Raw genomic sequence first — 26,525 nt, 5'->3', positions numbered from 1 at the left:
GAAAGATACTAGATGAAGCATAGGCTTCTCTGAATATAAATTTGTATGATTTAAAAAAAACACACTCAATTTCCTCAATGAAAAATGAAATTTTCTTTGATTGAAACGTTTGTTACAAGAAATGTGACTTAGTGTTTGTTCAATGCATTTTATAATTTACCACATGCATATCTACATTTTTTTCCTGAGTATTTTTACATTTCCTGCCCCAGCTCAGAAGACAACTGTACATTCTAATTTTTTGCTACAGTGTAAGCTTTACACTGCTGCTTTGGTTTTGGAGGTTTCAGGCTGAGTAATAATATTCCCTTTGGAAAAATGGGCTTTGGTTCTGTTCACTGATTAATACTTCTGTTTGAACTAGCACTACTAGCACTAAAAGTACATTTCACTATTCTACTGTCACATAGTGCTAAAATGTCTAACAACCATTGAGAGTCCGCTGAAAGCTCAGTGTGAGGGATACACATTCTGGTGTCCATTGCTTGATGCTTACTTATAGTGAATTTCATCAATTGCATTCTGTTCAGTCAGTCAGTCTGATATGGCTTTTCTGTAGCTATTTGCAGTCGGTTTTGCTTCTTCAACTTTGATAATTAAGTATTACCAGTAAGCTTTCTCATCTTTCTCATCTAGCTACTATCTCCTTTTTCCAGGCTGTATGACTGTGCTGGAACATCCTGTCACTGATTCTTGTGGAACTGACTGATGGCTTTCCTGTATTATAAAACTGTATTTACACTTACTCTTACCTGTTGCTTTCTGTCTTTGAACCATTTTTTGTACATGTGAGGAGTTTTCCTCTTATCCTGTGGCTACTCTAGATCCCTTGGGTGAGGAATCTCTCAAAAACATGAGAAATCCAGGTGACTGAATTAGGTGGATTGCCTTTGTTTGTTCCCTTCAAGGAGCTTGAATACTTCTGACAACTTTCTCTTACAAAAGCTATGCTGAGACTTCCCCAGTTCCTCGAAACGCAAGAAGAAACCATGGACAGATGCTGGTTTTGTCAGAACTCAAAAGATAACACCCGTGTGTCTACTAATTCTCTCCATTACTAATGTTGCTATCAACTATGTGCAGGTGCTATTTGTGAGCCTTTAGTTTTCTGATCTCTCTGAAACTCTCTTTAAGTTGGCCTCATGTTTGTCATGTTTCAGTCCTTGGATAGCAATATGATTTCAGGTAAACTCATAATTATCACCACAGGTCTTTCTGTATTCTTGGAGGTTCAGCCTGAGTACTAATTTTTTGCTTTTGGAAAAATGTGCTCTGGTTCTGTTTGCTGATTAACATTTCTTTGAACTAGCACTACTGTATAAAAGTGCATTTCACTATCCTAGCATCACGTAATGTTAAGACTAAATTAAGTGGATCACCTGTCCTGCTTGCTGAGTATGAGCACATGTTCTGATATCTGATGTAAACTTGAACTTGACTGGCAATGATTTCTCAAAGAGGATTGTCCTCCACTGGTGCCGTATGTTCTGTTTTGTGTGAAGACTTTGCTACTGCAGACTCTGCACATCTAAGTCTCTTGAGCTGTGACTGGGAATACTCAGATATCATTCCTGGGTGTCTCAGGAAGTGTGTGCTAAATCCTCACACCATTTAGCGGGTACTTACATACAGTACGTATGCATCTCTTAGACCAATAATAATGGAAGGTGCATAACGATAATAAATCATTCTACAAATAGCTGACCAAACCTGCTCATGACTGTGGCCCTGACAGCAATGAAATAATTCTGGAAGCAGCTTTCATTGACATCATTCTGCTCCATGGTAGCATGTTGTTGGGGTAGGTAAGTTTTATCAGATCTTGTATATGTGTCCCTAAATGTTGCTAGAGGAACCTCAGCAAGTCATGAATGGTCCTAAAAGGAGAACCTACCTCCTCACAAATGTCTGGACTCTTCTGAAAAGTGACCCTTTTTCCTCACCCTAACTTTCAAGTCCACTTGGATTATCACTTTTGGGAAAATGAACTTAGGAAACTAGTGTAACAAAGCTATGTGTGACATCTTACAAAAGGGGAAGGTGATTTCTATTTTACAAACTCTCAAAGCTGATTTTACCCGCTCCTGCTGGAGTGCACGCTTCCACAAGTAGAGCTATATGCATTGTAGTGCTCAGGACACTGTCACTTCTGTGTCATACTGAAAAAGGACACAGGCTATTGAGTCCTCATTAAGTATTTAGTGCTTTTGGCAATGATGAATTGATTTTTGGACTCTTTTTATGCTCCATAGGGATTGGATGCTAATTTGGAGATCTTGCCTTGTTTCATGTCACTTCTCAAATCGTTGCTAAAATTCCTGAAATTTGCAACTCTTGTTTCTTTTATGCTTTTTTTTTTTTGTATGTCTTCAGCATTCTCTAGGCCAGTTTGGTATTTGTCTTCATTTGAATGAACTAACACACATACCATTCTGTAGCAATTAATACTTTCTTTTTAATCGTTGTTCTACTGTCTCTTATGTTTCTCATGCACGCTTCCGTATATGCTTACAGATTGTAAGATTTCTGTTACAAATCTGGATATGAGTAGCCTATCTTTGCCCACTTACAGAGATTCAAATTCAATCTCTTATTGTGCTCAAGGTAATCTTTTGCTGTTGTGAAGGCTTAGAATACTGTCCTTAATTCCCTTAAGTTGTACTGGATGGCTGAAAACTGGCTAACAGATCCATTAACCTGGCAGTGCATGGGAATTGTTTACTTCTGTGGTGTAAAATCCTTTGTCTCTTTGACAGAGTGGGAGAGTATCTACTTTGTTTCCCCACGTGGGACAAGACAACTTGTCTCATTTTAAAATAAGAATCAGTGTTGAATGTTCTCATCGTCTTGTCAAGGGGCACAACCAGTGTTTCCACAAATGTAAGCTCTCACAAAGCTACTGATACTTCGACCTGTCAATTTTCATAGAACAAGCATCCTTAGTTTGTTGGGGAGTTTGAGGCACATTCTACTGGTTTTTTGGTGGTTTTTTTTTTTTTTGCTTATCAGTTCTCTTCTGGAGTCTGGTTACTCTGCTTATTGTCACTGTATGGAATACCTTTGTCATGAACAGCTGAGTCCTGAACTGTTGTCCAGGGTTATTCTTTACAGCAGGCCTCAAAGAACTCAAGTTACTGCTAAGTAGGATTTCTTTTTTGACCTGCTCCTCAGAATATAAGAACAAGAAATATGAATATATGTTAAAAATTGTCTGAACCCAGAGATAGTTCCCTTGTTTTTTTAACAATACATCCATATATCTGTGCAATGTAAAAGGGCATTCTACAAATATATTTTAGTTTTATTCTATGACTAAGTCTTTTTTTTTTTTTAATCATAGAATGGTTAGAGTTGGAAGAGACCTTAAAGATCCTCTAGTTCCAGCCCCCTTGCCATGGGCAGGGACACCTTCCACTAGACCAGGTTACTCAAAGCACCCCATCCAACCTGGCCTTGAACACTTCCAGGGATGGGGCATCCACAACTTATCTGGGTAGCCTCATACAGTGTCTCGCCACCCTCACAGTAAAGAATTTCTTTCTAATATCTAATCTAAATATCCTCTCTTTCAGTTTAAAACCATTACCCCTAATCCTATCACTATGCTCCCTGATAGAGTCCCTCACCAGCTTTCTTGTAGGCCCCCTTTAAATACTGGAAAGCTGCTTTATGGTCTCCCCAGAGTCTTCTCTTCTGCAGGCTGAACAACCCCAACTCTCCCAGCCTGTCCTCATAGGAGAGGTGCTCCAGCCCTCTGAATGTCTTTGTGGGTCTCCTCTGGACTTGCTCCAACAGATCTATATCCTTCTTATGTTGGGGGCTGGCTCCAGAGCTGGATGCAGTATTCCAGGTGGGAAGAGAATGGAAGAGGAAATCTTGTATGACAAATCCCATACTGCATTTCTCCTGGCATACAACGCAGATGTCCACCAGTTACAATTGGTATCGATTGTATTGCTGCTGTCTTGTTGGATTTATAAGGAAATGTTGGTAAACATCATGATATTTGTGTAAGAAAAGCTATCTGAATCATAAGATTCTCGCTGCTTAATATCCTGAAACAGAGATGACACTGGCTCTTGGTTTTTTCCCCCTTTTAGATAATCTGTGGAGTACTTATTCAGAAAAAGGATCAATAGTTGAGAAAAAAGATCAACCATCAGTTGCCGGATCAGAAGAGACTAAAATGGGTGGACTACCTTACGTTTTTACAGACATCATGACCTATTTCACAATGCTTGTAGGGATTTATTTCCCATCTGTGACAGGTAGATACAACTATTTTTGAGTGAGGATGTGTACTTATAGCTGAAAAAAGATTATTTTTTGTGTGTGAATGCTTATTGAAAACACGTCATATTTCTGGTGCTAGAGAGATATAGCTGGTGGCTGGTCATTTTAAGGGGCATTAGGACTTAAACAAGGAATCAGTTTAAGTGCTATTTTCTATGTCTGGAAAGAAGACAAAAGCTCCATGTGTTACTAAATGCTTATTCAAAATAAGGTGTGTACCTTTGTAATATTTTAATCCTCAAATGTATGAGGGAGCAGTTGAGAATTAAGATGACTGTTTCAGGATTCAAGCTGTGAGCTGCCTGTGACTTGTTTAAATGTTCAATAATTTTTTGCAGCTGTAATTAGTAGAGACTTTTTGTTAAGTTGAAAGGCTAGATTAGCTCTATATCATTTTCTTCAGGTCACATTTGACTGAAATAACAAGAAACATTTTTCTTCAAAAGTCCCAGCTCAAGCAATTGTAATATCAAGTAACAAAACATAACTCTGACACGAAGTTGCAGCTGTGTTTGCTAGTAGAATACCAGGTGGAGATGTCTCTTCGTATTCTAGTCCTCCACTGTTCCCGTTTCTCTACTCCAGGCTCTCTTATCTCATCATATCCGAGTCTGTGATTACAGTTTCATGCTTTTGCACTGGAATGACTTGATATTACCTTCCACGTTTGGTTTTTTTGCCTCCAACAGTAGTCAGGGCAATTCTAAAAAAGATGGTAGAATTAGTCAGTTATTGTATGACTTTTTCCCTTCTGTCACAGTATGTGCTAGAAAATGTATTTTCTCTTGTTAGATTCAAACAGGGATGCATACATGTGGTTTCCTAAATATCCTTCTTGTACTTCTGCCTTCTCCTTTCTTTTCTGTTTATATATTTTTTTTTATTACTTAGCTTATTGATTTGCTTTTGCATATCTCATTATGTATGGTCTGTTTAGTAGAAAGTTAGTGCATTTGGTCACACTGGCTAAAATTGCTAAATCCCCATTAGTTTATAACATCCATCCCCAACATCTTGCTGCTCCTGTATATTTCCCCATTTTAAAATGTATTCTGAAGTTATATTTGAAAAATAACTTCCTCAGTTTTTTTTATCTGTGTCTTTCCTGAGCTTTCTGGGATTTTTCAATCAACAATGAGTGGTAACACAAATTTCTGAACAAAATTAAGGTATAAATTGATGATTTGTGCAGGATTACAATACACTTCTGTAGCCTGCTCCATTGGTAATGATGTGTTAAATCAGGCTTAAAGTTAAATGTTTCTAATCTATGAGATATTTACAGGAAGCTAGTGTTAATTGTTTTTATGACATAATAATTGGTCTCTTTCTAAGGCATTATGGCGGGTTCAAACAGGTCTGGAGATCTTAAGGATGCTCAGAAATCTATTCCTACTGGAACAATTTTGGCTATTTCAACTACGTCTTTTATTTGTATCCTTTATGCTGTGACTTTTTTTTTTCCAGGGTGCATTCTGCAGGTATAACAGTAGTTGTTTTTTTTTTTCCATTGAGAAGTCATTAGAGTTGCCCGAGTATAAAATGAGTGAAATCAAACTGAAAAGAGATATTTAATAATTGTCTAAAATATAAATACTATCTATAAATCTTATTTTAAAATATCAAACTTTACTAGTATGTGTAAATATTTTTGTATATTCTATTTGTGCTTCAAATTCCAAGATGTAATTGATGGTTTTAGTTAAGTGATGTAGAGGTTTTTAGCATCATGCTTCATTTGGCAGATTGCTTTGTTGTCATATGCGGTATAACAAGTGAAAATGTTAGAGCAAGCTACCAGCAACAGAAATCGTTAGTCCTTCAGTACTTAGAAGACACAAATGCTTATTGTATGAGAAAATGTCTGTTCTGTTGCATGATGTACGAATTGGCTACATCCAATACTTCACAGATCAACTGTGCATCAAATGCAGTTGTTGAGAACATAAACTAAAAAGCTGTAGCAGGGAAGAGTTGAAACAAACAACCACAAAACAGCAAATATCACTACCCATCTCCCCACTTCATTGTCATGGATGCTTTCGTTTCATCCCTAACTGAAAAATTACGTGTTTTCTCCCTATGTATGTGATTTTTTTTTTTTTATACTGTAATGTTCCTTCAGTCTCAGTAATAGATCTCTCCTGTATAGTGTTGTTTGGTGCCTGTATAGAAGGTGTGATATTAAGAGATAAGTAAGTCATATTCAACTTCTAATTTTACAGGGAGTATGTATGATCATGGGTTATATTGATAGGACTTATTAATGGCTCTTTTGGGAAATTTTTCTTTTGCTTAGGTTAAAACTAGAGGGAAAGTCTGTCTGTTAAACTGAGATGGCTGCAGAAATGGGTCAGGTTATCAGGCTGCATCCCTTCAAGAAGTAGAAGCAGAATATAAGATTAATGTTTGACATGCTACTGTCCCTAATAAAATGTTCTTGAGAAAGAAAATAATAGTATTTTTGGAGCTGACGGGTGGTGGTAAGGGGAGTGTTAGTACTTTGAGAGAAGAAGCTTCTGAGGAACAAAGACAGAAAAATATTTTTGACAGTTACAAAACAAGGAGAGTTCATGAGAGAGACTGCAATGTACCATCAGGCCTATAATTTCCACTGGATGTATGACTATTTTTTGCTTTTAAAAAAATCAGTTGCAGGTCAGGAGTCATGTCAGTTTTCACCCATGTGAGTATCCTGAGGATATTTGAGGCACGTGAAGTGTGAAGGGAATAAATGGAATGGAGATAAGCATGAACAGACCCTCCAGATTTTGATAGATTTCTCCCTTAGGAGAAGTTGACTTGGCCAAGATTAATCTGTTGTCAGGTTTCAGATTTGTTTCCTTGCTGGTGTCCATTTCTCTCTAATGCCCAAGTTTGCTTTTAGTGATGAAGCAGTTCATTCGGTAACGTTTGCCAAGATCCTGATGACTGCTGCATGTCTGCTTAGAGGCAGCATTTATAACGAATCAATTATAATACGTTTTCTTTAAAACAGCAGAATAAAGATAAATTGGTTGGTTGGGAAGTCCTGTAGTGCATGCTGTGACATGGTGTTTGTTGCTGAAAAGTGCTGTTGTCCAAGATTGAAGTGTGGGTGTTGAAGCTATACTAAAAGTTATTTTAATTCTTACTGACTTTTTTCCCTTTTTTTTCTTTTTTTCCCCTCACTAAGGTTTGGAGAAGCCGTGAATGGAAATCTAGTGGTTGGTACACTGGCCTGGCCTTCTCCATGGGTTATTGTGATTGGTTCGTTCTTTTCAACATGCGGTGCTGGTCTCCAGAGTCTCACTGGTGCACCCCGTCTGTTGCAGGCCATTGCAAGAGATGGGATTGTACCGTTTATTCAAGTGAGACTTTTTTCTTTACGGTACTTCAGATATGGCTTATATTGTGACAGAAAAATAAGGCGTTATTTCTGCTATTCCTGTAGAACTGTGAGAGAAAGATTTGGTGCTCAGTTCTAATTGTGTAAAGCAATAGATCAAGCTATTGTAGGACAAACTTTGAACTTGGATTTCTGCGCAATGCTATTTCATTATTTTTGTTCTTAAACATAAAAGTTAGTGGCTTAAAACTGAGAATACTAGTCTTCTATAAATAGAATTAAATGAACTGAGAAGCAGCTAACAACTGAACTTCTTGACTCCAGGCTTTGTTTACAACTTGTATATGTGAACAGAGTTGACTTAATCTCACTATGGAACTGCATGAGACTTCTGGTATCATAGAGATACAATTCTAATTTTTACTCATTTTGTTTTAAGGTAAATGAAGTCAATAAAGATGTAACATGTCACCATAGAATTCCATCCCATGACTCCAAATATTAAGATTTTTCTGACATACTTCTGAATGTTTTCGGAATAAATGAGATTTTTCTCAAAGGAAGTCAGTAAGGGAACTGGCAAACAGAAGCAAAGAGAACACTTGCTTTTAACACAATTGCTGGGCTGCATCTGTAAAAACTAGACAACTAGACCTGAGTTAAAAATAAAGAAATAAAATTCCAAAAGATTATAGTGTCTAGAGAGCAACGCTGTGATTTCTGAGGTGAAGTCTGGAGTTTGAAAGCTTACCTCAAATTGCCAAGAATAGCCAACAGTTGCACAGCACAATGATAACCTACCTAGAACAGGTTCAAGTATAAGAACCAGGATTATTTCTGAGTAACTGTGAATATTTTGGGAAAAGAGTTAGGGGACAGTTGTCAAAATTAGAACACAGAAAGAAATTGCAGGTAGCACAGACACTGAAGGACTGAATTTAGGAGAATAGGCTGTTCTGTGTGGAGAGAGCCCTGAGGATGATTTGGAACACTTGATTGTTTCTATATATCTCTGTGGGATTGTGATACCTAAATTACATGACGAAACTTATGTTTGGATAAAGTACGGAATACATACACACGAGATGCTGTCTCGCATCTAAGGTCGGTGTAGTATATCATATTAAAAATGGGCTATTACTCTTGGTGAATAAACTCTATTCAGAGATATCTATAATCCGTTGTCGGTGAGGGCTATGTATAGAACAGCAGCTTGGTTTAGTTCGTGAGTTTGGTGAAAGCCTACAATGAGCGAACGCATTGATGTGTGAATTGAGGAGAAAATTCCTCAGCTAGGATGTGCTTAGACTGTTATAAGTGATGGGTTAGCTGGAGAATTCGAGTGGGATTGGAGGGTGTGTGTGTAACATCTGAGGAGGAGGGAGATGTGCAGAATATGTGGTAATGGGGAAATAGGAGAGGAAAGCACTTCTGTGAAGAGGGGGAAGGATTGTACATGGTTAGAGGACATGGTTGGAAAAGCTGAGAAGCAAAGCAAAATGGAAGAGGTAATGCTAGTGGCTTGGGGGGGGTGGGTTTTCTTCTGTGTGTTGTGGTGTTTTTTTTTTTTGTTGTGTGTTGAGTTTTGTTTTTAAAGGCAGATCATAATGCTGTTGCCAGCTTTTTTTTCTCAGTCTTGAATCACTTGGTTCCATTCTGCTGCTGCTGCTTCCCTGGTCTGTCTGCTAGTGCCTAGACTCAGTAGGGCTATATCCTTGATATTTTCTCTTATGTCCTTCTCTTCTCTTGGGCTAGAGGGGAGAATGGTCACCGTAAATGTATACTAGTATTGCTGGTGGGAGTTAAAAAGAGTTAAAAAGACAGCAGCTGCCACTTCTGCAGCCCCTCTGCTGCCTGAATGTTCTGCCAGCAGTACTTGCAGCAGTGCTACTGCTAGCAGGAAACGCAACTGCTGCGTCTCCAATTCTGCTGGCGTGAGCTGCTCGGCACTTACAGTATTGGCAACTTGTTCATTGAGAAAGTTACATCATCATTCCCTTGGTGTGGTAGAAGAGCATCTCTTCTACCAGGGCTAGAGAAAGATGATGAGGATGTACAAGAGTATCAGACATGCTGCTGCTTTATTTTACGGTTGAGAGCAGTGGCATGTTCCCTGGCTTGCAAAACCTCTACCTGTAAATGGAAGTAAATACACTAGGTAGGCTGGGGTGCGGGGACAGAATCATGATGGAGTTTGACTTGTGGGTGGGAAGGGGGTGTAATGCAATAAATTGTAAATGCTGCGTTGTATTGAGAGAGACAAATGAAAAATTTCAATTTTGCCCGAAGTAAAAAATTTGGTACTTGGTGAGAAGGTGACAGTATGATTCCCTCTTATCAGGGTTAGATTTGGAAGGAGTGAAGAATCGGAAGAAAAAAATTTACGTGGTTTGGGAAGTGAAGGAAAGGGAATCCAGGAGAAGCAGGATGTTTGAAGAGGGATTTGAGACTTGAAAAGGGCTTGCAGTTTTGGAGTAATATAGCTGCGTGGAAAACCAAGGAAATGAATGCAAGGACATTAATACAGGGGCAAGAGTATGACATATTTAAGAAATAAAACAACATACTTGAAACATGAGCAGAAAAAAATGGCATTTTAATACAGGAGACGGAAGATTGATGGAATACAAGAAGCTAGGGAGACGGTAAGGAGAATGAGTGAAGAACATAGACATTTTGAAAGGAAGGCATTAAGGCACATGGGAGTGAGGGTTTAGCCTTTATAATTGTATGGAGGAGAATAAATACTACTGGAACTTCAGGTGAGGCGTTTTGCCTTCTATCACCAGTATGGCTGGATAGAATTCTTTACCACATGCAAAATGATTTTTGGTAGGGCTCTGTGCAAGATCATGGGCTTAGCTAAGTTCTCTTTAAAGATCAATATTTCTGCTTATAAGTACTGAGCTGATGGCTATTCTGTATGTTACAAAAAAATACTGCCCTCAGCTATGTTAGCTTTTTATAGACTAAACATAAATCCCCAATGCATGTGGATTTGAAGTTACTTAAGTTCAACAGCAACTGCAGTAGTACTTTAATGTTATATAGTCATTGCTTATTTTAGTAAATGTTTTTCTTATTGGAAGTGGGTGGTTTTGCAATTTTGTTTGTAGCTTTTTGTAGTATAGATTACTTCATTTTCGTTTGTAATTAGTGACTATTTTTGGTTCCAGTTGGAGTTAGTTTGCAATCTGCACCATATTTCATAAGTGTATGATGAACAGCTTTCCCTAATCTTGCTGTTTTCTTGAATTGAACTAGGTATTTGGTCATGGAAAAGCAAATGGAGAACCAACTTGGGCTCTGCTCCTCACTGCTGGTATTTGTGAAATAGGAATTTTGATAGCCTCATTGGACAGTGTGGCACCAATTCTTTCAATGTAAGTATGAATGTGGTGTGTTGGTGTTCTTAAGTTAAATATAATTTTATTTTTAAATTAACTAGGTAATGGTTTTTCTTTTTGAAATAACACATGCTAGACTTCATCTTCTAACAATTATATTCCTATTTGATCCTGGAGATGATATGAAACAACAAAATGTTTTGTCTGGAACTTATTTCTAGGCACAAAAGACCTTTTCCAGGACAGAGTTCTTGAATGCTAATAATAAAATGTTGAAAGAAAAACAGAGAAGGCCTCGATACTGTGTAAGCAGTGCTCAGAAACAGTGTAAATATACCTGTGTTATCAACACTGATTTGGTTACAAATCTATAACGTAAAATCATAGAAGGGCTTGGATTGGAAGGGACCTTAAAGATCATCTAGTTCCAGCCCCCCTGCCATGGGCAGGGACACCTCCCACTGGACCAGGCTGCTCAAACAGAGCACCATGTGAGCTGCTATGAAGAAAACTAACTCTGTCCCAGCCGATGGGATACATCTATTGATTATCAGTTGTTTGCTACATTTTTTTTCTGAAATCTTTGTTTGAGACTCCATGTGATGCTAATACCATGTTTTGAGGCCTAATACTCTACAAGTATTAATTTAATGTACATCTTGTGTTCTGTTGGACACTGTGAACATGGCATACAAGTTCTTACGCCTCTTTGGATTGTGTTCAGCCTTTTAATGCAAATCTGTCTAGCTAATTTCCTATTGGAAAATGCTCTCTTTTTTTTTTATAACAGGTTCTTCCTTATGTGCTATATGTTTGTAAATCTCGCTTGTGCAGTTCAGACGCTTTTACGGACTCCCAACTGGAGACCTCGTTTCAAGTATTACCACTGGTAGGGAACATTCCTTCATTCAGAAGAGTTAAAATTAATTATGCAGTCTTAAATTGTTGATGTTCTTACAAAATAGAACAAAAACTTCCTTTCTGATTTAAATGAGTTATTAGATGATTCTGAATATCCTAACAGCGACATTTGTTTTCATGTGTTTGGAATAGGACTAGTAATAGCTGTGATCATGAAAATGTGGCTAACGTAGAGGATTTGGGAAGGGGCTACAGGATGACATTTAATATTGCTTATAAGCCAAGAGATCTGAATATGTGAGATGAAGATAAAAAAAATAAAATGTCTCTTATATGTAGATAAGGAGAAGTGGTAAAAAATTTTCAGGAAGGCTGATAAGACTTTTCACTACAGTTCATGCAAAAAAAAATAATACAAAACCAAAACTTGTACAGGGAAAAAAAATCTCATTTAATATACATCAGTTGGCTCTTTCAGTGATGTGATATTACTGTTTTTAAAATTCGTCATGCTTTAGACATTGCATTTGATAACTGCAGTAGACAAGTGGATACTTGACAAAGTCATAAAGGTCTAATATACAGAAAGTGTGGGTGTGATTTTTTGGTTTAGTTTATTTTCTTTAAATGGCTGAAGAGTCCAAATATTTCAGACTAAGATTGGGAAACTTCTTTATTTTTTTTACCTCATGTTAAAAATACATACCCAGTTAATTGTATTGAGAAATTTTTAATGCTGAAACGCCTTGAAGTCTAGAGTGTTTAGGAGATAAGGCGGCCTGATTCTAGGACGTAAGAGTTGCTTATTACTTTTCCTTTTAAAGAACTGAGTGAAAAGGAAATATCACAGTTTCAGCTCTGAAAAATCTTTTTTAATATGCTCACTAGGTGCTTACAAGTTTGGCACCTAAACCTCCAAATACATCAGTGCCAGTCTCCCAGTTTTATCACTGCAGACACCTAGTAGTATTTGCAACATGAAGGAAAACGGGGAGTTGCTGTCTTTTGGGGGCTTTTTTGTTGCACCTCCCCTGAATAATCTGATTGTGGAAGAAGCATAGTAGGAGGTACAAAGTAGCTTAAAAGCTAAGGCAGGTGGATAAGATGGATGGTAGCAAGAGGTACGGGATGGATGACAGTGAGGAAAAAAACCCCAAAGGGCTGTGACATGGCAGCAGCAGAATTAGTAACCATTTAGAAATAATTCTTTTTTATATTTTTCCCAGAGAGATCAGGGAGCCAACTGACTCGCTGTGTGACTTTGTAATCACTTCTAGCCAAAGCAGGTATCAGAATGCTTGGCCAGAACTGGGACGGGACTTTTTTTTTTTTTTTGAGTGAAAGTGTTTGGCTGCATTAGTAAAGTTGGCTAAGTCAAGCATGAAAGAGTAGTTGTTCTTTTAGACAAATTACACTTAGATTCATGTCCTCATAACAGGTAGAAAGCATTTATTTGGTTTAAAACTGGATGCATTTGGACTCAAATACTTGTATGGTACTAAAGAAGCAAACTAAAGCTACCAAACGAAAGTTGGGTCTGCTGATGCTCTTTGTCAATACAGTGAAAGCTAGCTCTAATTTGGAGATCAGGTGAAAAGAAATCTGGGGTGTCGTATGTGACTAAAAGTATTCACAGAACTGTCTAGTTCTGAGCTGACTTACGCCTATTTTGAAATAAGTGTGGGCAAACCAGAAGTATAAACTTTAATCTGTAAATACTTCTGTAACTTTTTCAGTTCACAGTCATTCTTTCTTTATAGCCTTTGCAAGATTGTTGTCTATTCTTGTCTACTGATGTGTGTTCTTGCCTAAGAGACAGGTCACAATAGCAAGTGGAGAATATAATAGATGAGTCACACTTATTTAAACTAATCAACTATTTTTGCTGGAAGTAATGTTGTTTAGTATTGTTTGAGTTTGGTTAAATGCAAATCTAACAGTGAGTGATAGCAATGTGTTTTGAAACTGACCTTACTTGGAGGTACTGATAGAGTTTCAGAGCTGACAAAGGTAGTATATCTATTGTTAATATCTAGTTCAGCTGTATAATTTAAGTCACGCAAAAGTTTAGAATGTAACTTTTTTTTGTAAACTAAAACTGGGACAATGTATTTTTATTTGTATAGTAGCTATGAAATGGCCTTTGAAGAAGGCCTTACTGGAAGTTAACGGAAATAAGAAATTGACTTTGTAGAACGTTTGCATGCCTATTTAAAAAAATGGAAAAACATGATTTCTTTTAGGACTCTCTCATTCCTGGGGATGAGTTTATGTCTTGCCTTGATGTTCATTTGCTCTTGGTACTATGCTTTGATTGCCATGCTAATCGCAGGATGTATATACAAATACATAGAATATAGAGGGTAAGACCATATATCTTATTTATTCTATATTTAATATCTTTAATGTTCAGCAAAAAGTACTTCTGTATAAAATAGACACAACTGAAGTAATACAATTAAGAGTATTCCTTGAAACAAGGTAAGATGCCATCTCTTTAAGGGCTGTAAGTTTTCAGGTTCTAATTCCTCTGGAAGCTCTGTTGCAAAATTCTCCACAGACAGAACTGATCAAAATAAGAACCAATAAGGCTGGGAAATTTTCATTTGAGCACAGATTATGGTGTAAAGTTTTGGTACCTCAGAAACATCACCTTTTAATATCAAGTAGCAAATATTACATATCTGTTACCTTATTATTCACTTGTTCTTTTGGGTGGACTGTAGCACTTCTTAGAATGAATGACACTGAACAATCCAGAGCACCCACTGGAAGTTATCTGTTTTCTGAAAGCTTAGATAATTTTTAAATTGCAACATGCTTTGCACTGTAGGGGCACATACAGAGCCACACATGTAAGAAATGCTGTGCAAGTAGGAGACTTAAGGAGCGTACTGAGTTCATTTAAAAAAATAAACAAACAAAAAAGCCCAACAACAAAAAACAAACCACCAAAAAAAACCTCACCCAACAACAAAAAACCAAAACCTAACCAAAAAAATCCCCAACTGAACAACATATCCAAACACTAGAGGTGATTATGATCAGTAGTGTGTGTACTTTCCCTTTCTAAAGAAAGATACCCAATGCTGAAAGATTATAGTCAAGAAAAATTGTCAAGCAGGAAATTGAAGCGAGGCCAGTTGTTTTGATGAGTTAAGCACACGTCTTAAGGGGATCAGCTGGTATAAACTGCTCCATCTTTTGGGTTCTCCATCTTTTAATATCTCTCTTTCAAGATTAGATGCTTTCCTGGATTGTAACAGCTCCATTTACTGGGTTAATTATAAGGAAATTAATTTGCCTATTTTAGCCAGGAAGGTGGATCAGATGATAACAGTTCTGCTTCTGTGTGTGTATGTAAGTATGCACATACATCCAGATTCATGTACAGGCTCTACAAATGTTGGCATGTAGCCAGCACATCTACCCTGTGCAAAAAGAGTCTTTTTTGTGGAAATTTCTCTTCTCCTTGCCTCTACAAATGCAGGGGCTGATTTGGCAGTGGGGAGAAACTCACCCTGAAGCATTCTAAAAACTGCTGTGTGGAGAAAACCTCAGTTTTTATTTTAATTTTTGGATAACTAAGTAAAAGAAACTTATGTGACTGTGCTGCCTGTCAGGGTACATTTTAATTGCCATGTTGTTTTTAATCGCTTTTGAATTCAATTTGGCTTATTTCATCTAAATTTCAAAAGAAGGCTAGTGGTAACAAAGTTCAGTGAGAATTCGTGAGTAGAAATAAGAGGGAAGGAGGGAGGGCAAGGGAGGTGGATCCCTTGCTAATTAGAATCCCCACAGAGGAAAACAATGTGTTAGCCTAACCATTGTTTCTTATTTGGTTGGCCACCTCGTCTATAGCGTAGCTTTGTGTTGGGAGAAAGAGGAATGGAAAATGTAGGGAGACTGAAAGTGGTAGGAGGGTGGATAAAGCTTTAGGCTCATCTGGGAGAGAAGCTGGGAAAGAAAGGAAGTGCAGAAAGCTGTATGTAGTGTGGTGTTGGGGGAGAACATATAACACACTAATCCATACAAAGTCAAGTCTTACTTATTCATTCTGTTGCTTTAAAACAACTCCTTTTAAGTAGCCCTCACTTATTCATTCTAGTGCTTAAAAGGCACTTGAGTAGTTCTCATGACTACAAAAAAGCTTTTGAAGTATAAATAAAATAGGTCATAATAAATATTATTAAATACTTACCAAATAGTACTCGTGAAGGTACCTGAGACTGCTTCACACCTTTGTTAGTCTTCCTTCTTGATTTAAATCTGCAAGATGAGTTTTTTTCATGCATTCATGCAAAAAAGAGTGTTAACTTTTTATGCCCTTTATCTCTCACACGAGAAAATGTACTTAATTTGTATAACTAAACGGAACCCTGTTAATTGAATCTCTTCTGCACCCTGAAGAGCGGAAAAAGAATGGGGTGATGGAATCCGAGGACTGTCTCTTAATGCAGCTCGCTATGCTTTGCTTCGTGTTGAAGACAGTCCTCCTCACACCAAGAACTGGAGGTAAGCCCTATGCCTTCCAAGGTCACACAATTCCTGAAATATGTAAATCTATTGGAAATACTGCTGGTATAGTTAATGGCCAAAGTGAAATTCATAATTAAAATAATGTTTTAACTTGGGCATGGCAATGATGTTGTTGCAATAGTATTATATTAGTGCAATAGACTGTGAGTTATGGTCAGCCAGTAATCAATTTTGCTAGAAATATGGGCAAACTAACTCAAACTTAAATCCATGTGGTATTGTTATAGTTTTCGAAAGTACATAAGAATTTTAGTGTTTAATTATTTACAGATTTTTGGATTCAAATGAACAGTTATCACTGAGTCCCACTGTCTCTATAGAAGAAATGCTTCAATTCCATAATGGTGGTTGGGTTTTTTTTGTGCTTCTGTCTATGTTCCTCCTGAAATTACATTGTATAAATATACAGAGGATCTGTTATTTATTTAAATTCTCTTTTTGGCAATTTTTTTTAATATAGGTTCATTTAATCATAACACTTTCTAAATTGCTTAGATATCATTAAAACAAAAATCTCACATTTGGTGTCCATTTGTATGTAATGGAGTTAGATGTCCGCTACTATTTTTGCAATATATTCTTTTTACTTGTTAAACTATTGATTTTTCTCAAAGCAAACACAAAAAATTACTTAGCATTTAAAAACAAAAGGACATTTGCACACTGTCACTTCTGATGAACGTAATGCAAATCAGAAGAACTCTGTTCAGTGGAACACGCCAAAAAGAAATTGTCAGTAATTTTGTGATACTATCACACAGCAGTGACTATAATTAAAGTATCCCTGAGTGCATGCACATGCAATGTTCTGTTGCCCTTCGGTGTCATGACATTATTACACCATTTGTCATGGGACTGATGCACATAAGCAATTACTATGGAATACACAAGCCACAGCCAACTGTCGGAACACAGCATCTCAGAGACAGAATGCAATGTAGTGTTGACTAAGAGCCTTCCTGTTAAATGTCTGATATCGCTTCGGTTCCAGATGAGTTACCTTGCTAGTGTGACAATGTAGTTGCTAGAACTGGACCTTCTTGTTATGTCTTAAACTGTGCTGGTTTTGAGGTGGGTTGTGTGCTCTGGCTCTTCATTGTTCTCTTGAATTTGTAGTAATGACAGGAAAACTATAAACTGTTGATTTGGTAAAAGTAATCAGGTTGGGTATTGATTAAAGGAATCAGAACGCATCCTCATCAAGTATGCAGTTGAAACTGAATTTGGAGTGCTATCAGTACAGTTAAGGGTATGACTGTCCTTCTGGAAGGACCTATGCAGGTAGAGCAATGGGTTGACAAGAACAGCATGAAAATCCAGAAGGACAAGTCCAGTACCTGGGCTGAGACATTCCCAAGGCTGGGAACCTGTTTTGGTGAAAAGGACCTGTGGTTCCCAGTAGATAGTAAGCCAACAGTGTGCCTTGTCAGTGACATGTTGGACTGCATCAACAGGAGCATAGCTAGTATATTGAGAAGTAAATATATTGGAAAATAATATTCCTGTTTGCTCAGCACTCTCTAGAATATGTCTAGATTATTTCATCCAGTTTTGGGCACCCTAATGTAGGAAAGACATCAATAAGCTGGAGTGAGTTCAGCAGGGGACCACTGACATGATGGTTGGGGCACAGGAGCATATCTCCTGTGGGGAGAGGCTGAGGGAGCAATGATTATTCAGCTTGGAGGAGGCTTAAGGGGAGCTTAAAAGCTGATATGACTAACTGGTAAGTATCCAATACCTAAGAAGACTACTGAGAAGATGGAATCAAGACTCTTCATAGCAGTATATGGTAGGAAAATGAGAGAACATGACCAAATTGTGAGAGAGAGAAGATGTAATTAAGCATTGAAGCCATTACCCAGAGGCGATAATATCTCTGTCTCTGGAGATCTTCAACTGGATGGAGCTGTAAACAACCTGGTGTGCATTCAGTGCTTACCCCCTTGAAGCAGCAAGTTGCACTAGATGACCGTGGAAGGCTGATAGTTTTAATTCAATAATTTTCTTGGTAAAACTGTTCTTTAAGGTAGCTTTTCTGAATGATGGTATGGTGGCTCATGTAGGAATTCTGTACCTAAAGTCTTGTTGCTATTGCAAATTATGACTGACTTGCTTGATAGGTGAATATTTTCCATTGAATTAAACACTTAATCTGCATTTTATTAATCGTTAATTTTAATTTTCAAATTCTTTCTTGCTTATGTATATGTGTGCGTTTAACTTTTCTTTTTTTTTTTGGCAGACCTCAACTTTTGGTCTTGCTAAATTTGGATAGTGAGCAGTTGGTGAAACATCCTAGATTGCTTTCTTTCACCTCTCAATTGAAGGCTGGTAAAGGACTGACTATCGTGGGCTCTGTGCTTCAGGGAATCTACTTGGATAAAAGTACAGAAACTCAGAAAGCTGAAGAGGTATGTAAAAGCTTACAAACACTTGTAACTTCCATTAGTATTTAACTATTGAATCTGGATAACTCATATCTTGAATTATAACAGACTATTGTAAAGTATTGAATCAATTTTTACTTATCAGCACAATCAGTGATTATATATAAAGAATAGGTTGGTGTATGTGGCAAAATGTTTTATAAAATTTCCTAATAGGATAAGACAACGCTGATACTTCTTAACTCTTTTTTTTTTTTTGATATTTAGAGCCCTGGGTTCACAATCAAATTTATGTTCTTGAAAAAGCCGAGCGGTAGACTTTTTTTTTAACGAACCACTTCACAAAGAAAATGGAATTATTTAACAGAAATTTTAACATTTATCGAACAAATGCAGATGTGTTTGGCATAATTTCATACTCTGGATGTATATACGATGATATTTTCTGTGTTGTCCTAGAAATACATAGCAGACCTAGGATTAGGAGCCATCTTTGCTGGAATCCTACTCTGTTGCTTAACTCTAAACAGCATCCTTCTTGAGATCCCTTACTTTCTTTATCTTTTGTTTTTCTTTCCTGTTTATCCCATATCTCCAGAGAAGGTAGGATGAGGTAGGAAAAAATGGTAAGTTGTCATGTAGTTTAAGATGACATCTAACTGTGCTTACAAACACAAGTGAACTGAACTGGAATCTTTCTGTTTTTTCCTGGCAACTTGTCAGTGTTTGACTGTGCTACCCGATTGGAAACACATAAATGTTTTTGTGGGAAGCCCTTGAAAATACCTGAACTTAATTTTAAGTTGTCCTCTGAAGGAAAAGGGGAAGTTAATAGACTGAGTTTCTGAAGATCCATTGTTTGTACAGCTTGAACTTCCAATGCAAAGCAAGTTTCCCTTTTTGTTTACTCTTAAGCAACTTGTGTACTTTTGTTTAATCCAGTATTGGTGTAACTCAGATAATTTGCTTACCTATGCACACTTTCCTACTCCTAACTTTATAGAGTGGGGAAACGTTTTTAGAAAATACTATGTTTCATGTATTGTATTGAATACCATTGAAAAATCTGTTGCCTTTAGAAAACTACTGTAAAGTCTACTCCAAAAGTAGGATGATTGCCATTATATCTTCCAAAATTGGTTAATATCTTCAATGTCGTTGAAAAGAGTATCAGTTGAAATGTCTGATATTTTGATCCAGGTTGTCTTCAAAGCTGTGTAAAAATGCCTGTGATTTTTTCAGACCTGGTATCTCTAAAATAGATGAGCATTTGAGATATCGAAATGCATTTAAAGCTAACTACCCTTTTTCTTACAGCTTTCTTTTTGATCCCTCTTGGTATTCAGTCTTGTCCCTAGTGGTTTTTAAAATAAGAAAGTATGAAGCCAGATGGCCTAGCTGTTATCACATGAAAAGGCTCCAAGAGAGCAAGCAGCTTGAAAACCTGGCTGAAAAAGTCTAGCAATGATCTATTGTGAAAGTGATTGTTATTAAGCTGTTGTTATCAACGCGTGTGAGTAGAAAACAAGACCAAGAATACAATCAGGCCTCTGACATAAACCAAAGAAAAACCTTTAAACAGAAACTGCTTACCCATGAGGATTTGAAATGTTACCTATAGTTGGCTTAACTTGAAGTCAACTACATTTTTGAGGTGCAACAGGAATGAATTTAAGGGAGCGCTAATCTCTGGGTTCTCTAGAAAGTCAGGCCTGGTGTTAAGGTTAGGGAAACTGGTGCTTTTAAAATGGAAATTAAGATGAGTTGTAAAAGTTTGAACATCTGGAGGCCTTGCTGGCTTTGGAAAAATTCAACTAGAAAATGTTTCTAGAAGATCTTCAGGAAATCAAGATTTCTCCTGTCTGTCTCTTAAAAAGGAAAAAGCATCTATTTAAACTGATATGCCCTCGCAGATACTGTTTGCACGGTGGCAGACTTGTTACCTTTTCTAACAGGCTTGTTAGCTTTGCTACCAAATTCTCTGAAGGCTTTTTTTTTTTTCCCCCTCTACTAAACAGAATTTCTGATGTGAAGCCATGCTGAGCCAGTGCCAGACATTCTGTGATCAAATCTGTTCCTGATGGTTTTTGATAAGAATTTTGGTGCTTCCAAAATTCCAAATTTTGATGTACTGGTTCTTCCTTCTGAAACCATTCTGATCTCCCATACAAGTCATTGGTAATGATAGGATTTTGCATCAAAACATAGTAAATGCTAAAGCTGATGTTCCCTAGTCAACCTTAAAAGCATTTTGAATGCTACTTTTAAATTACTTTGTTATTTGTCTGTTTAAAAGAAGAGGGAGCCATCTTGAAACTAATGGGGTGTGGGAGACTTAATCTAGTCAGTTTATCTTGTCATTATTCAGGAAGTGATTGCAATTGTTGCCTGCACATCTATTTTTTCCATTTTGGGAGCCGATTAAATAAAGAATCAGCTTCTTAATGTCAAAGTTGTTTAAGGACCTTTGGCCTCTTCTCAAGTCCTTGGCATCATGCTTTTCTGAACTCTTCCAAGTCCAAAAGAAAGGACTCGTCATTCCAAATGTACAGTGCTTTGTCAGTTAGCAGTTTTGACTTTACCTGAAGCAGTGTTATTTTATTTATCTTTGTCAGCGTGGTTTTGCATGTATCTTGTTCATTGTTCTTTGGAAATAAAAGGCTGAACAACTAAAGTAATGAAAAACCTGTGTGTGGTGTCTTTTGCCGGGGAGGTGGGTGTTTTGGTTTTTGGTTGTTATAGAATCATGTTCACTGCTTTGGAATTTGGAATTGGTTTCTCAATGTTGGTTGTACATTATAGCTAATGTTTTGCTCTTATTTAGTGCTGTTACTCCTTATGGTGTTTATTACCAGTGCTGATGATTGTATTTCCCAATGTGTAATCTTCTTTTTGCAGAATGTTAAGGCCTTAATGGGAGTAGAAAAGACTAAAGGATTTTGCCAGATTGTGGTGTCTCCTAATTTCAGAGATGGAATATCGTATTTGATTCAGTCAGCTGGTCTAGGAGGGATGAAGCACAACACAGTCCTGATGGCATGGCCACAGTCATGGAAGCAAACAGAAAATCGTTTCTCATGGAAAAATTTTGTTGGTATGCGTTTACTGACTTTGTCCTATGCATTTGCAATACAACTGTGTAACTAATGTATTTGCTGTGTGGAGGAAGTGTGATGCTGAACATCCAGGAGACAAGTGGATATTTCTCCACATCTGATTTCATGTGGAGTCTGTTTTCTCAGCCCTCAATCTCTTCAACCATGGCGTGTTTTGTTCTTCTCCTAAGTTGGTTAGTCTCTAAACCCACTAAACCCAGGATGTTCCTCTTTTGCCTCAGCAGAATCTGTGAGGATTTAAACCTTTGAATTAAAAACAAAGGCTGTGATTGAAAACTATAAGTCCTTGATCAAATGTCTTGCTTTCCCTTGCAGATACTGTAAGAGAAACAACAGCAGCTCAGCAAGCACTGTTGGTGGCTAAAAACATTGACTTATTCCCAACAAATCAAGAACGTTTTACTGAGGGAAACATAGATGTGTGGTGGATTGTTCATGATGGTGGTATGCTGATGTTACTGCCTTTTCTCCTTCGACAGCACAAGGCAAGGACAACAAAAAATGGCCGGGATTTCATTTTCCAGCAGTTAATAGTCTTAAGGGTTTCTAATGAAATATTCTTTCACCTTGATAGCATTATGCATGGTGATGGCAATCACCGTGTTATGAATTTTTATAATGTATCTTTTTGATAGGTTTGGAGAAAATGTAAAATGCGTATCTTCACTGTTGCTCAAATGGATGATAATAGCATTCAAATGAAGAAGGATCTTCAGATGTTTTTATATCATCTCAGACTGAATGCTGAAGTGGAAGTTGTTGAAATGGTATGTTACTGCATATGTCTTTTTAGGTGCAATTGAGACTAAACTTGGGAAAAAGGATTTAACGTTTTTGAAACTAAGAGATGTTAGCCCAAAGATAAAAAGGGAAACGTTGCAGTCCCACCAAGAATAAGGTTGTTTTTTAAGCAGCATTATCTTACCGTATCACAATGCTAGTGTATTTGAGTTTATAGTGAGTTTAATGATTTTGTCAAGTAGAATTGGGCCATCTTGATGTGTTAATGCCTACTTTATGAGGACTAGTCCGTAGTGATAGTTCATTCGGGAAGGAAAAAAACAGAAGGCTGAACATGCTTAGTCTAATAAGCCATGGCATCCAACGTGAGAGAGGGTGAACATGTCTATCTCTCCAACTGCTGTATAAATATCTCTCTGGAATAAGGAATCCTTAGGCCCCCATGGGAGTATGGCAGTTGTTTTTGGCACTGCCAGCCTCTTTGGCACTGAACGGCAAGACAATATGGCTACGGAGTTACAAGTGAAATAGTGACAAAATGAAATTTTTAACTTTTTTCCCTCTTTTAAATACTGATCATAAATTGCTAAAGAGAAAGGACTAAAGCTGTAGTCTGTCTAGACCTGCTTTTTTTGGCAACTAAAGAAAAACTTAATTTCCAGCACTCAAAGATGACTAGCATAATGTCCGAAATAAGGCCAAAAAAAACCCCAAAAAGCTTTTAAACTCTTTCTGAAGTGAGAGGAAGACAGGCCAACTGGTTCAAAACTTCTACCACCACCAGTTCCTGGAATGAACAAAACCTGCCCAAAAGATTTATCGTGCTAATCAGCCATAAAGCAAGTGTTAAGAATTGTTTTAATTAATTATGAAAAAAAAATGACTTACGAAAGATTTGGTTAACATTTAGAACTAGGAAGTAAGAGAAATCCATTTATTTTATTTTTTGTTTTGTTTAGAGTACTGAATATAAAAGACTAAAATGCTGTGGCATGTGCAGGTGAAAGAAGGCGAACAGAGTGCCATAAAAAAGGCTCAGCCTTGGTTGGATTTTGAGCAAAGATACTATACAAAGCATAATTTATTCTTTTCTTATGTGGGTCATATTTAACCCTGAGAATCTTCCAAAAGATAAGAGACACGTTATGAGTCAGTAGCCACACAGATGGCTGCTGTAGACTTTTTACGTTGTATTTTAGCTTTGAGCTGATGTCAGAATACATGCCGGAGTTTCTTCATAAATGCTTCTCACCGGTGAAATGACAATGTGTTATTTTGTGGCCCTAAACAGTTTTTAAGGAAACAAATATGCACACGCGCTCAGGAGGCAGCAATGCAGACCCAGTTTAAATAAGTGCTTTCAAGCCTTTCTTGTTTCTGCAGCCTAGTTGGAACAGAACAATGGAAAGTCTGTCCCAAGCACCTCAAATACAGATAAAGATCACATTGATATTGATATAGTAGGAGAGTTCATTGTACAAGATTACTGTTTGAAGAAGAAGTTTTAAGAATGAGGGCGGAGATGATTGATCAGTTATATGCTTAGTATTACTCTAATGCCATAAATTCAGCCAGGACTGAATGAATGCAGGAATGAATGTGGTACACTGTGTAAATGTTGTTCTTCTGAGTAGTACTCTTCTTCTGATGTTTCTAATGCCAATCTCTTTTGCAGTTTGAAAATGATATTTCTGCGTTCACATATGAGAAGACGCTTATGATGGAACAGCGATCTCAAATGCTAAAACAGATGCAGCTATCAAAGAACGAAAGGGAGAGAGAGGTAGGGACTTTGGCTTGGCAAGATGTTCTGTGAAAAATCTACAAGTAGTATTTCTTAGCTGGGGCTTCTAATCAGTTTCTAACTAGTCAAAAGCTCTTATAACTGCATTCTATGTTAGTTTCTCTACAGCAGGTTTCACTTGCAAGGTTAAAATAATGTGGGGGAAAAAAACTTCAGAGTTCTTCTCTTCTTGTTAAGATTAGTGCAAGTATTTACTATCAGAAAATTTGAGAATCAGTGTGGAAAATATATCCAGAGCATTTTCAAACTTGACATATATCTGTAGGTAAGGTTCATGATTAATCAACTGTGATCATTAGCTTTGTTTGTGCCTTGGCAGTGTGAATTGAACAAGGCCTGTTTTTTAGTTTCTGCATTATTTTGAATGTTTTATGTATCAATTAATTGTTGTTTCTGGAGCCAAAATTAAGCTGATTAACCTCTAATCCTGCGATATCCAGATGGGAATGCTATGTTCGCTGCTTCCCTACCCTTACTAGTCCCTGGTGGTATTTCGCATGATGACAAGATGCATGCAGCTGTATTTTTGTGAATATTTGTAACTTTAAAATATTTTTCTTTTTCTTTTGGCTTCTACCACCTCATTCATTCTGTTAACTATCCCATTAAATCAACACTTCTTAGTGATGTAAAAGGAATTTAAATGCATTGGCTTTGCTATCACTTATAATGATTTCTCTCCTGTGCCAAATAAGAGATCTCTACTGTGTTTAACTGCTATCATTCATAAAATAATCAGAATTTTTCTCTTGCGGCTTTTTTGTCTACTGATAATTGTAACTCATTTTACACCTAAGCCTTGTTGGTGTTAATCATACAAGTCCATGCCGTTCCTTTTTTTTAGTCTCTCCGTATCTATTCTTTTTTTTCCATTTTACAGGATGTTTTTTTAAGGTTCCTAAAGATGCGTTGTATTGCTACAACAGTGCTGCTCAAAATTACCTATCTTCTCATCTGTGTCATGGTAGTTTTCTTTGATTTGAGCCTGCCTAACGTCTTTTCAGTAAAAAACAAGCTCTCCTGTACTCCTTAGTGGTTTTTAGATTTTTCTCATTTCTTTATTAAACACTAGTATTTTTCCAGTGGAGTTTGAATGATTAATCAATCTACAGTAGGCTTTTAAGGATTTAACTTACTCATGAATGCTATATAAGTAGCCCAAGGACATAAGTCTCTGTAGTCTCTAACATGTAAATTGTAGTAGAGACAAAAGAATTGCTTTTCAGCTTGTTGAGTTGTCTGTAATCTACACTACTTCGGAGGGTTGTTTGCTTGGAAGATTTTAATTTTTTCTCTTCTCCCTTCCATGTTTTGGGTTTTTTCTATTACTCTATTACTGAATGTAACCATCACCATTACAGCTTCAATTTGTTCCGTCATATCAGGCAGGGTTAAATCTGAGATGTTCAAAATACCATTGAATTTATTTCATGGTCTGAAGTAAAATCCTTTAATTCCAAGAAAATCTAGTACTTATTTCCAGCCTTGTCCAACAATACAATCCATATCCATCTGTTGTTTCTGATTAGGATACCTTAGTCTACCTTGTTCTTTTGTGTTTTCATCAGAAAATGTTGCTTTAGTTATGCCTTCACTTCCTCTGGAGCTACAAGTTGAGTATATGCACTCAGTGTGGCAGGCCCTCTTGTAATCTGATCATCTTCTTTTAAATTAGCTGAGCTATCTCTTCTGGTTTTACGATGACCTCCAAACATTTCTCTCATTAGTATCAGTAGTTCAAATTAGCATTGGTTTTGTTTTCATTATCTGTCTCCAGACATTCAAATGTAACCCTGATATTCCAGCTTTGAATGGTGCTTGTGGTTTTGTTTCCTATTACCACCAAGATTAGTATTTTAACCTCACTTCTGTGCTTTACCTCTTCAAACAAGGTACAAACCTTCTCAAAGAGAACTTAGCTTTGTATAGCATTTATTTGTTGTTTCCCTTGTAGCCATGCCGTTATCCCTTAGGAATCACCTTCACCTTTCCCTCTTCTGTCTTTTTTTTTTTTAAATGGAACTTTATTTAATCTTGTCCATGGGTTTTCTTGTGGAAGTGGGGCACAGGGACTCATCAGATTTTTGTTTCCTTTTTTTGAGAAAC

General features: G+C 37.1%; 1 protein-coding gene across 6 annotated transcripts in view; it reads left to right on the top strand.

Annotated features, from left to right (window-relative positions):
* Positions 1–26,525, top strand: part of SLC12A7 (solute carrier family 12 member 7) — a 74,769-nt gene that overhangs the window by 32,612 nt on the left and 15,632 nt on the right. For all 6 annotated transcript variants that reach the window (XR_012585575.1, XM_074575656.1, XM_074575660.1 and 3 more), the window contains exons 9-21: positions 4,101–4,268; positions 5,629–5,727; positions 6,431–6,488; positions 7,469–7,643; positions 10,886–11,004; positions 11,759–11,857; positions 14,073–14,192; positions 16,240–16,344; positions 18,614–18,782; positions 21,657–21,852; positions 22,190–22,359; positions 22,510–22,641; positions 24,291–24,398. Coding sequence is in view for 5 of the 6 variants with exons in the window: in XM_074575656.1 (XP_074431757.1) it covers positions 4,101–4,268; positions 5,629–5,727; positions 6,431–6,488; positions 7,469–7,643; positions 10,886–11,004; positions 11,759–11,857; positions 14,073–14,192; positions 16,240–16,344; positions 18,614–18,782; positions 21,657–21,852; positions 22,190–22,359; positions 22,510–22,641; positions 24,291–24,398 (1,718 nt within the window). In the remaining variant the exon portion in view is untranslated. The remainder of the gene's footprint in view (positions 1–4,100; positions 4,269–5,628; positions 5,728–6,430; positions 6,489–7,468; positions 7,644–10,885; positions 11,005–11,758; positions 11,858–14,072; positions 14,193–16,239; positions 16,345–18,613; positions 18,783–21,656; positions 21,853–22,189; positions 22,360–22,509; positions 22,642–24,290; positions 24,399–26,525) is intronic.

Source organism: Larus michahellis, chromosome 2 (genome assembly GCF_964199755.1).
Source record: "Larus michahellis chromosome 2, bLarMic1.1, whole genome shotgun sequence".
In the NCBI taxonomy this organism is placed as follows: domain Eukaryota; kingdom Metazoa; phylum Chordata; class Aves; order Charadriiformes; family Laridae; genus Larus; species Larus michahellis.
This window is presented reverse-complemented; position numbering and strand designations above follow the sequence as displayed.